Here is a 12,718-nt window from a genome sequence, read left to right as displayed (position 1 = left end):
ATACATTAATTGCCAATTCCAAGTTGAAGGAAATTTATTATTAAAGTTACCAAATACAACCCTGAGATTCCTTTTCTTGTGGGCATTCACATTAAATAGAAGAAACACAATCAATGAAAGACCGCACCCTTCAGGATGGACAGACAATCAGTGTGCAAAAGATGACAAACTGTGCAAATACAAAAAGAAAGAAAAAAAGATATAATAATAAAAAATAAACAATAAATATCGAGAACATGAGTCCTTGAAAGTGAGCCCATAGATTGTGGGAACCAATCAGTGATGGGGCAAGAGAAGTTGAGTGAAGTTATCCCTACTGGTTCAAGATCCTGATGGCTGAAGGGTGCTAACTGTCCTTGAACCTGGAAGTGTGGGTCCTGAGGCTCCTTTATCTCCTTCCTGACATCATAGAGGTTAAACTTGGTGGTTAATATTGCAAGCTTTTTAATCGTGATAGTAGATAATTACTTCCGGTCAATGTCTTTCTTATCCTCAAAGTGAGTAATGAAAATATTTAGTCTTATTCTATCAGATAGTTTATGGATATTCTATGAATTTCAGATTTTACCCTTTGCTTACTTTTTTTCTTTCTGAATATCCCTTTTTCTCTTTCCTTTAAATTATCTTCTCTTTATTTTTCTTACATTTAAGTATATAAATTAGAAGCAGATGTAGACCACCTAGAACCTTGAACCTGCTCCACTATTCAATGAGGTCATGGCTGATCTGCTGGTAACCTCAACACTGCCTTTTATATTACCCCCAATAACCTTTCACTCACATTGCTTGTAAAGAATCTATCTACTTGTGCCTCAACAATATTATTCCATTTTCACACAGAATCTTCCAAGAGAAAAAATTTAAACCTCACCTGTGTCATAAGTAGGTGACCCCTTATTGTTAGCAGTGATCCATAGTTCTAGAAACTTACACAAGAAACTTTCTCTCCACCCTTTCAAGACCCCTCAGGATTGTATGTGTTTATGTGTTTCAGTCAAATCTCCTCTAATTCTTCTAAACTCCAGAAAATACAAACCTAACCTGTCTATTTTTTCTCATTAGACAATATTTTGTGATGGATTTGATATTAAATTAACCCCCTTTAACCAGTCTCCTTTAGTCTTCAAATCTGCTGGTTAAGGAGAACCAAACTTTGTCCGATCACTCAATAAGTTCCCAAATGCTCTTTTCTTTTGGCTGCACTGTTAATCAGTGTGCAGCTGCAACTAGCAAGACAAAGGAACTGAACATAGTAGAAAAGGTTTAATTATTGGGCACATTGTGAGGTACCAACTTCAGCAAACCCAGGTCTCTATCTAAACCACCCAATTTCTCTTAAAGATCCCATGTGACATTTTCACGGCAAAATTCAGAGTGTGGTTTGGGGTATAACTTATTAATTAGTATAAGCAGCAGATGGGCTAAATCAACCTGGACAGACGTAACAGTCAGTTTTGAAACTACTGATTTAAGTTAATCCCAAAAGGTTATTAATTTGTCTTTAGTGACATTCAGAAAGATCATTTTGAGAATAAAATACCCTCTATGTGTGTGATTTAAAACAGCTTAGGTAATGTATGTTTTTGAAAGAGTTGATGAAGCGTACTTCAACAAAAAAGAAATCAGTTCAATCTAATGCTGTTCTAGTACGTGTCAGTGCTGAAAGGTTAAATTAATAGCACAGGAGTTATTTTCATCCCTGAGTTAGTACAGATGTTGAGCTGCAGTGATTTACTGGATGAGCATTGTTGGTTTACACTGTAAGCATTGTAGTGTAGCTGCCTTGTTCTTTTCATGGTAATATTTATATTTTTTAATACTTTATTGCAGTTCGAAGGCTGTAATAAGGCATTTTCTAGACTAGAAAATCTCAAGATCCACCTGCGGAGCCATACTGGTGAGAAGCCTTACCTTTGTCAACACACCGGCTGCCAGAAGGCTTTCAGCAACTCCAGTGATCGTGCCAAACACCAGCGAACCCACCTGGACACAGTAAGCATGATACAAAATGTTTTGCATTATATTTAATTAGTGTTTACTCAGTACACCACCCTATCAATGCATTGAATTAGCTAACTGAGGCAATCAAGGAGAAACAGTGGGAACATTAAAATTCTGAAATTAGAAACAGTAAAATCAGAATCAGGTTTATTATCACATGAAACTTATTATTGTGTGGCAGATGTACAGTGCAAAGATATAAAATTGCTATAGATTACAAAATAATTAAATAGTGCATAAAAAGGAAAAACGATAGTGTTCACTGGTTCATGGACCATTCAGAAGTCTGGTGGTGGAGGGGAAGAGGCTATGCCTGAATCACTGAGTGTAGGTCTTCAGACTGCCGTACTTTCTCCCTAATGGTTGTAACGAGAAGAGGGCATGTCTTGAAGGGTGATGGCCCTTAGTGTTGGTGGTGCCTTCTTGGGGCACCGTCTCTTGAAGGTCTCCTCAGTGCTGGGGAAGGTTTCACCTGTGATTGAGCTGGCTGAGTCTTCAGCCCTCTACAGCATCTTCCGTGAAGCCTCTGTGCAAGGAATGCAACCAGTCAGAATGCCCTTCACCACACATTTACAGAAATCTGTAGGAGCCTTTGGTACCATACCAAATCTCCTCAAATTCCTAATGAAGTACAGCCATTGGCATGCCTTCTTCATGATTGCAACAATGCGTTGTGCCCAGGATAGATCCTCCAAGATTTCTGATGCCTATGAACTTGAAGCTGCTCACCCTTTTCTCTGCTGAGCGCTCAACGAGGTGGTGTGTGCCCTCCTGACTTCCCCTTCTAGAGTCCACAATTAATTCCTGATCTTGCTGACATTGATTATGAGGTGGTTGTTGTGACACCATTCAACCAGTTGATCTACGTCACTTCTGTGTACCTCCTTGTTGCTATCTGAGATTTTACCAACAGCAGTGGTTTTTACCAATGAAAATGCTGCAAATGCACAATAGGTTGGTCATGACGTTAAAAAAATCATCAGCAGGTTAACTGTTTCATCAAGAACAGGACAAGTAGAGAGTAAGCAGTGATTTGGGAGCCAGCAAACAAACTACACTACTACTGCGGCATTTCTGAGGATAAATCAGACTCATAACGTTAGCTGGCTTTAATAACTATCTGATGTAACTTCAGCATGCCCTATCTTGTGTATCAAATTTCTCATCCAATGGAACGAGGTAAGCAGAACTGTATTCAATGTGCCTGATTCTATACAGCAGGAGGGAATGGTATACTTCAATAGTGTCTCTCAGGAAACTGGGATTCCACAGTCAGTTATTGTCTATTTAATGGGCTGAAACTGGTAGACCTGTGAGATCCACCCAAACACCATCTATGAGCCCATTTAACTGCAGCAGAACCAAGTCATCCTCAGATCTCTGTGCAAAAAGGTGTTGACTGCTGTGATCAATGAAGATGCAGGCTAGAAGTTTACATACCAATATTTGTAGAATTGATGTGTTTCAGTGCATAAAGAAACTAATATTAGATGGAGCAATCATTACTTTTAGTGCCTGTGAACTGGGAGCAGAATATACATGGAAAATTCCCACTGTGCATTGACAATGCTGATAAGGGTGTCTGTATGATAATTTGTGGAAATCCTTATAGGTTTTGGTTCTGACTTTCCATCTACATCCCAGCCAAATCTTATGATCAAATTTCCCACTCTCTCCAGTACTTTCACACTTTGATGTGGATGGTTATCTGTGTCCTTTCCGATTGAAAATCATTAGAAATAAAAATTAGATGGGATCTGCAGCAGGTAACGAGGTTGTTTTACCAGTTTACCAGTCTCTAGTAAAAGAGAATATCACTACTTACTAGCGAGCCTCACACATTTAAGGTGAGTCATTTGATAAGTTACTAGTGGAGGTGAAGCTGTTATAGAGGCACACAATTTTAGTACAGCTGACTTATTCTCCATCTTCTTCTGAAGTAAGGAATCTGCTTAGTTTTACATTCAGACTACCGGTATATCAACTTCCAAAAATCTTTGCTAATGTACAACATTGTGTCCAGTACAGCAGAGAGAGACACACACGCAGTTTGAAATTCTAATGGCATAAATAACATTCAACTATTTAGTGAGTTTTTCAAGCTGGTTCAGTTTACATTAAGTCACTGTAGGGCTGTGTAGCAAAGATTGATGATTCATTACTGGAGTTTCTGCTGCATTGATTAGTTGTTTTCTCAGGAGATTATTTATTGGCTTTCTCATCATGCTGAATTTTCAATCCCCCTTTCTGGCACAGGACTGAAAAAATAGCTTAGGGAAATTATCTTCAGTTCTGGCTGTTCCTGATGTTGTTGAAATAGAGCAGCCACTTGAAGATAACACAACACATATTTAAATATTTAATTCCATGAGGTCCCTGTCCTAACTTTGGTTGAACTTGGAGGTGATGCACCCAGTAAAGTTCAAGTTTATTTTTTATTATCATTCAGCCATCCATGAATACCCATAAATACAACCAAATGAAATGGCCTTCCTCTGGGGCACAGTACCAATTGTCCTACACAGCATAAGGTACATATAGCCTATATATGTACCTTATCTTGTACGTGTATCACATAGGCAGTTTCAGAGATGGAGATGGAGTTGGAGCGAGCGTTTCGAAGAGGAGTCGAGGTGGAGAAGTTTTGGTGCCTGTCCACCTAAACTGGGTGCGAGGCTGGATCACTCTAAGTACCAAGCTGATTTGGAGAGGACAAGAATGGCTTTGGGCTGGGTGGTGAAGTCTAGGCCCTGTGGCTGGCATGGCCCAGTGTTTGGATGACTGGCCCAGGTGGACTGGAAAGACCGGAGGTGATTTTGCTCGCTCTCCTGCGATGTTCACTCCTCTCTCAGTGGTGCTGAGGCTGTGAGTCTGCTCTCACTGCTGCGCGTTTCATGTCAGCGAGCTTCACAGCGGCTTGCCCCACTATATGGTGAATGAGACCGCGGCTTTGGGCCTATATGGACTCAATTTGGTTCAGAATGCTGTTGCTTGCTTCTTTTGTTTGCGTGATATGTGTTTTTTTTCTCTTGTTCACTCTGCATTGGGCTCATTGCATCTTTCATTTTTTTTAAATTGGGTTCTTTTGGGTTTCTTGCTTTGTGACTGTCAGTAAGCAGACAAATCTCAAGGTTGTATTTTGAATCTTTGAATATTAGATGGCAAATAAACATACAGCCACACAAAAAATATATATATCCCAAGTCCCTGAGTGACATGTCCTGTATGTTAATGGTGCATGGTTGTTATCACAAGAAGAAGCAGTTCTCAGCAGTACACAGACGCATGCATGCATGCACACACGCAGTCTAGCCTGTTATTCCACCAATCGAACACTGGAAGGCAGCACCAGTGGCAGGGGCCACCCCCCAACCCAGCATGAATGCTGCACTACATTGCCTCTGGCATCTCCTCTGCTGGACTGCTGCAACAGGCAAACTCGCAGCTCGAGGCCTAGTCCTTGCTTCAACTGAGGCCACGCAGCTCCCTTGCTGTCTCTCACCAATAAACAAGGGGAATGGACTTGTAGCATTTTTACATTATCAGTGTCCAACAGGGTCTTGCGATTGCAAGAGAAACATCATAGACAATCACTCTCAGTTAGACTGCACACCACTTTTGTGCACCAACTACAACGCCTTTCTGTAGCGCGTAGTAACACTGTCCACACCAAGTCCGGCTTCTTCAGTTCCTGCACCAATGAGCAGCTTGCTGATGGGGTAGACCTGTAGAACCGGACATTCTTAATGTTATGTTTGTTCCTTAACAAATACAAACTTACATGGGTAAAAACACTAGAATGATTTCATTTACATGTTTACAGAATGGCTTCAGGTCAACCACATTTTACTTGGCGCCCTCTAGCCCACCAAGGGTGTTGTGTGTGTGATCCATTCACCAATGTCACTTATGGTTCCAGGTGAACCACCTTGTTGCACACTGGGAACTGAAGTTCTTTATTATATGGACACATAATAACACATCTTCCCCCTTTAAAGGAAATAAACACAATAGTATGTCCTCATAAACCTGCAAGACACAATAATGCTTTCCAACAAAGATATTTATATTAACTTGAATTGTAATAAAGAAGTACAATCCTCCATTCACTCAGTCGCTCTCAATCCATCTCTGTGGTAATCCCTTTTGGACTGCTGTTTATTTCCACGGATGTCTTGCTTTGATTGTTGCATTAATACGAGTGTCCTTTTGAGAACTCTGATCAATGTGTTCATTTCTTTCACATCCTCTGCCAAGATCTTATGTGTTCATCTCTGTTCTTGTGCTTGCTCTGTAACCATAATTCGCTCTATGTTCCTTATAATAGAGCCCTGGACTATATCCATGTGATCAGTGAGTCTTTGCTCAAATTCTAAATGAGTCTGTCTTGATTCACAGAGCTCCATCTGTTGGCTGTGTATCATAGATAGCAACTCCTCCTGTTGGTTTGTGTTGAACTGTTGCTGTTGTTATGACCCTGGGTCTTGTGTGGGCTTCCTATTTTCTTTTTTCTTTTTCCTCTTCAACTTCGGTGAGGATTGTGAAGATAGTTTTGATTTCCAATTTTTAACTGAAAGTTGATGAGAGACAGAATGAGAACCAATGCTGTATGATGAGGAAGCAAGACCGAAGACGACTTAATCATGATCACTATGTTCAATACTGGCATCCTGACTGTAGCTGGAACAGATGTCTATGGAAGGTGGAGTTCTTGTGCTTCTCTTGCATAACCTCTCTGGAGCTCTCATGGATGCTGTTTTGAGTTTCTCAAGTTACATCAGGTAAGCATCTGAGCTCCTCAAAGACATTTGCGTGTTTTTTATTGAGTGTTGCCTGGATACCTTTGGTCTGTGAAGGCACTACAGAAACTCTTTCCACTAGGTTGAGCCTTTGACATGCACTCAGACCGAATACTGGCTGTACTTACTACTCAGCAACCAGTATAGGTCCTGCCCTTTGTGCTTGAAGGTCACCATTCAGACTTCTTTTACTGGAACGTTCTCTCCAGTTTAATCTGTCATTTTTAACTTCACTGGGTAAATCTTCTTGTTTACTTTGAGAGTCTTGTAATCATCCATGGATAACAGATTCACCTGGGCCCTGGTGTCAAGCTTGAATGGAATTACTGTCTCATTCACAGTCACTGGAACGAGCCATTCTGTTTTACCACCACCAGCAGTATGCAGAGAATCTATAAAGAGTTTCTTCATTTCCTCAGCCACTGTGTGCAACTTTCTCTTCGTAGCCCCAGCTTCGCAGCACTTTGCAAAATGATTCTTCTTTCTACAATTATTGCAAAACTTTCCATAAGCAGGACACACCTTTGGTGTGTACCTACTTCTAAATTTGCTGCATTTGCTGTTTGATTCTACCTCTTTGCTATGCTTTTGCTTTGGGAAACACCTTGTGCTCTGCCCCTCTGTTTTCACAGCATGCACTGTTGTTTCTGCCCTGTGCAACTCTTTAGCTTGAACTTGTGTCATCTCCAAAGCCCTACACATATTCACAGCGTTTTCTAGCTTTAAGTCTTCTTCACGGTGCAATCTTTCTCTGAGAACATTATCTGGGATTCCACAAACTATTTTGTCTCTGACTAGTGAATCTCCCAAATCTCCAAACTCACAGGACTTACTCAGTTTGTGAAGTTCAGCTAAGTATTGGTCAAAGCAGATATTTTGTTTCTGGTCACAGGAGAAGAACTTGTATCTCTCAAATGTGATGTTTTTACTTGGGACAAAATACTCTTCAAATTTTGGTCATCAGAGTGTCCATTTTAGTCTGTCTCCTCAATTTGAAAGCTGTTATAGATGTCCAAAGCATCTTCACCAATTATGCATAGAAAGATGGATGCTTTCAATTTTTCCTCTGCCCCACTGGCTCTGCTTGCCGCTAACTATATTTGAATTGCTGTTTGAAGCATTCCAAACTATCCGCTAGATTGCTGGTAAACTGCATAGATGTGGGACTTAGGTTAGCCCTAACAGGATTTCCGGGCTTCTCCCACCTGAATCTCTTGGTAAACTTCGAGACCGCGTGCTCTCTTGCCAGCAGCTTCTCTCTTTCTCAACCTTGCATCTCTCTCTCAATTGCTTGCGCTGTCCAGCTACGTTTCATACTTAGACCTCACGCCGACTTCGGACACCACGATCTGTTTGTTATTTAACAAAGGCAAATTTGTGTGGGTAAAAATACTAGAAATATTTGATTTACATGGAAGTAGATATATTTTTGAAAGATTAGGGAATTGAGAGATATGGAGGTCTGGCACAGAGGGGGTGAAGGCAGGGAAGATCACATGGCTACAAAGAGCTGAGTGGCCTACTCCTGATTCTAGATTGTTCAATGTCATTTCCAGTACATACACATAAAGGAGAATGAAATAATTGTTACTCTGGATCTGATGCAGCACAAAAATCACAATAAGATAAACAACATGATAATTTAAAAAAATCAATTGATAGAAATACATAATACAGTTTATATTCGTAGATTGATTATATGCCCATAAAGCTCTGATGTTCTTAGGTTCTTATAAATAATTGTAAGATACTCATTCATTTATTCATATGTTTGAGTGGCTTTCTTAAATAGTGTTAATTATTTGAAAGTTTGGTATTCAGCTCTTTTGTTGAATGTGCAAGTAATGCTCTTAGTTTACACTCATGGTGTTGGACTGAGGCAGGCTGACCAAAAAGGACAGACACTTGATTAGTGATACAAATTATTTAACAAATACAGTTAGGTTTAAATTTTCTCTTGAGAGAGTTTGCCAGAAAAATAGTCCCCAGCAGCTACTGACCCTTCCAGGACTATCTTTAATATAGGGAAGGAACAAGGAATTGCTGCACCATTTCTAATGATACAATAGCCAGTCTAACCTTATCTGGGCACAGACATGGAGAACAACACTTAGGCCATTTGGAAGCATGGAGCTGCGCTCAACCCAAGAGCTGAAGTGAAAACTGAATGAAAGGTTTGCCAGCAAGACTGTATGATGGTTTACATTTTGAGCCAGGTAATCTTGAAAACATATGTTTAGGATTGTCAGAGGAATTCTAATTAAATAAGATAAAACAGATGCTGAATCTGTTTGAATTTATGAAACTTTCGTCATGGGATACAGAATAGGTTGCTCTGTCTTTCTGTTATATGATTCAAATATTAATGTACTGTATATGATGTCTAAACATAAAACTTAATTCTTTTCTTCTTTGTGCTTTCCTTCCTTTGCCAAGGAATCTCTACCTTCAGAGCTCAGGTACCACTTATTCAATCAATTCAGTCGATGATGGTCGAGACAAATTTCAATTACAATGTTTTTTCTCGTCTATCACATGAGTAATAATTTGACAGAGATTGCTCAGCTGCATGAAACCTAACGATTCAGTTCATTGAAATTATCAGTTGTCAATGATTTGAGATTTATCTGCTCTGCCATATTATTGTCCATGCAATAGCGACAGCATTTGAGCTCCCGTAAACGATTATTTATACATGTCTGTGAAGTTTATGCATCTTACGACCATGCCATAGATTTAAATGTGGCAGCTTAAGTAACCTTGTAAACCTGCTATACTTTTGGGTGTGTTTACACAAAGAATACCAGATCAAGATCTACTGCCAGCTGTTGCAGGGCATTTTGCCCAGAGGCACTGACTCCTATAGCAGTGCCATATAGCCGCTGTGTCAAAGGAGTAAGACAGTCAGGCAAAGTTTAAAGCATTCCTAATAATTTATTCATTCCGTATTAATGGATTACCTGTTGGAATGACTTTGTATACTTATCCAAAAGTGCTTTAGCAATTACATCCAACAATATACATTGGTACCAAGTTAAAGGTTACACACAGCAACTAATCTTGAAACAAAAACATTGCTTGCATGTAACCCTGTAAAGTGCAGTATTTAAAATATGGCCATTGACAAATTATTACTACGAAACGTTCTTTGTTTGCAGCTTCTTAATAGTTTTACTTTGAGTACCAGTAATAATTATCAACATCTACAGTTGTAAAAACTATTTTCAGCTTTTGAATCAAATCCAGGAGTGAGGCTATCATCTGACACCCCTGGTCAGCTGCCAGAGCTGAGCTATTCGAGTGAAGTGTCTTAAAAAGAAGAATTTCTACTTTTAGTAACTGCATTCCAGTTGAAAAGTGCTCATGCACAGGAAATAATAATTCACTGTTCCATAGCAGAAGGAATCACATGTACATAGTCAGGATAGAATTGTCTTAATGAGACTCAGCAGCGATTGTGAAGTGTAAAACTTTTTTCTCTCTCAAACATTTACAGAAACCATATGCTTGTCAGATCCCAGGGTGCACAAAGCGCTACACTGATCCAAGTTCATTGAGGAAGCATGTCAAAGCACACTCTGCCAAACAGCAACAGGTGCGTAAGAAGGTAAGAAATAATCATGGATAATCCAGTATGTGTCATGTACTGGACAATCACATGTTTTTGGGAAACACAGGTATTTACTTTCACATCACATTTTGGGGGAAATATTTATTTATTTTAGAAGGATTATATGTTCTTTGCTCACATTTTTTTCAATGGAGAACATTAAACATGTCACAATTGGGAAAATAAAAGGCAAATTAAATTAGGAATTAGTGGTTATGAATGGCAGCCTAGGTTTTAGAAGACAGCTATGAAGACCCAAGGGCTAAAGATGTCCATTGTTTTTTTGCATCCTTGAAAAGTGTGGTTCAGAAACTTGATTAGTCTCGAAGAGGCGAAGCATGTCAAGAAATATTTGTTCAAACTGTATTGATATAATATGGGAAGTTTGTGCTTGTTCTTCCACTACAAGAAATTTTCTCTTTTATAGCAGTTAACATCAGCTCTCAGAAATTTCAAGAAAGTATTGAAACAAACATTCTTCTTTCTGGCTCAGTGGGAAAAAGTGAAACTGAAATTGCTGGAAAAGCTCAGCATGTCAGAGTATCACTGATAAAGTGAGCCAGTTTTGGTCAACACTTTATCAAGAAGGAAATGAAAACAATGCCTCACCTTATCAAAAATATTCTCTTTGTCCTACCCCTCTCTCCCCACTCTTTCTGCAACTTAAAACCAACTTATTCTCCTTCTTCATCAACCTGAAATGTTAAATCTGTTTCTCTTTCCACAGAAACTGCCTAACCTAGGAAAGCCAGCTGCTGATCAGAAATAGCCAGCATGGCTTTGTCAATGACAAATCCTGTCTGATGAACTGATCAAAATTTCTGAAGAAATAACAAAATGTACTGATGAGGGCAGCACAATAGATGTAGTTTACAAGGCCTTTAACAGGGACTCATGTGGGATACTGGTCCCGAAGGTAAAGGACAAGTTAATACCGTAAATTGGACCCAAAATTGGATTTATAATAAGAGTCAGACTATGATAATAGAGAGTTGCTTTTCTAAACGGATGTTTGTGACTTGGATCAGTATTTCACGAGGATCAATGTGGAGGCCTTTGCTGTTTGTAATAGACATGAATGATTTGGATGTGAATGTAAGAAGCATGATCAAGTCAAGTCACATTTTATTGTCATTTCAACCACAACTGCTGGTACAGTACACAGTAAAAACGAGACAACGTTTTTCAAGACTATGGTGCTACGTGAAACAGTACAAAAACTACACTAAACTACATAAAAACAACACAGAAAAAAAAACTACACTAGACTACAGACCTACCCAGGACTGCATAAAGTGCACAAAACAGTGCAGGAATTACAATAAATAATAAACAAGACAATAGGCACAGTAGAGGGCAGTAAGTTGGTGTCAGTCCAGGCTCTGGGTATTGAGGAGTCTGATAGCTTGGGAGAAGAAACTGTTACATAGTCTGGTCGTGAGAGCCCAAATGCTCCGGTGCCTTTTCCCAGATGGCAGGAGGGAGAAAAGCTTGTAATGGGGGGTGTGTGGGGTCTTTCATAATGCCGTTTGCTTTGCGGATGCAGTGCGTAGTGTAAATGTCTGTAATGGCGGGAAGAGAGACCCCGATGACCTCAGCTGACCTCACTATCCGCTGCAGGGTCTTGCGATCCGAGATGGTGCAATTTCTGAACCAGGCAGTGATGCAGCTGCTCAGGATGCTCTCAATACAACCCCTGTAGAATGTGGTGAGGATGAGGGGTGGGAGATGGACTTTCCTCAGCCTTCGCAGAAAGTAGAGATGCTACTGGGCTTTCTTTGCTATGGAGATGGTGTTGAGGGACCAGGTGAACACCAAGAAATTTGGTGCCCTTAACGATCTCTACTGCGGAGCCGTCGATGTTCAGCAGGGAGTGGTCATTCTGTAGCCTCCTGAAGTCAACAACTATCTGTTTTGTTTTGTTCACATTCAGAGACAGGTTGTTGGCTCTGCACCAGTCCATTAGCTGCTGCACCTCCTCTCTCTCAGTAGGTAAGTTCTCAGATGACACAATGATTGGAGTTGTTGATGGTGTGGTGGGTAGTCTTAGACTACAGGGTGATATTGATGTATTGAGAAATGGCAGATGATGTTTGATCCAGATAAATGTGAGGTGATTTTTTTTTAGAATACCAATGAGTAGGATGTACACCATGAGCGGTAGGGACCTAGAGGGTATCAGTGGGGCCTTGGTGTACACTTTTAAAGATCATTGAGGTTGACAGTTCAGGTAGAGAATGTGGTGAAGAAGACAAGTGGGATAGACTTTGAATGCAAGAGCAGAGAGGTTATACTCTTACCTTGTAAG

The 12,718-nt window shown here is 40.0% G+C and overlaps 1 protein-coding gene across 8 annotated transcripts in view; it reads left to right on the top strand.

The window, feature by feature from the left end:
* The window catches only part of LOC140737141 (zinc finger protein GLIS3-like), a 339,442-nt gene that overhangs the window by 240,413 nt on the left and 86,311 nt on the right, over positions 1 to 12,718 (top strand). For 7 of the 8 annotated variants that reach the window (XM_073063344.1, XM_073063348.1, XM_073063345.1 and 4 more), the window contains 2 exons: positions 1,831 to 1,992; positions 10,297 to 10,407. In XM_073063344.1, coding sequence (XP_072919445.1) covers positions 1,831 to 1,992; positions 10,297 to 10,407 — 273 coding nt within the window. The remainder of the gene's footprint in view (positions 1 to 1,830; positions 1,993 to 10,296; positions 10,408 to 12,718) is intronic. The other variant, XM_073063346.1, reaches the window with a different exon arrangement.

The sequence above is a fragment of the Hemitrygon akajei genome, chromosome 12 (genome assembly GCF_048418815.1).
Source record: "Hemitrygon akajei chromosome 12, sHemAka1.3, whole genome shotgun sequence".
NCBI classification, from domain to species: domain Eukaryota; kingdom Metazoa; phylum Chordata; class Chondrichthyes; order Myliobatiformes; family Dasyatidae; genus Hemitrygon; species Hemitrygon akajei.
Note: the sequence above shows the minus strand (reverse complement) of the source record. Positions and strands in the feature narration are given on the sequence as shown.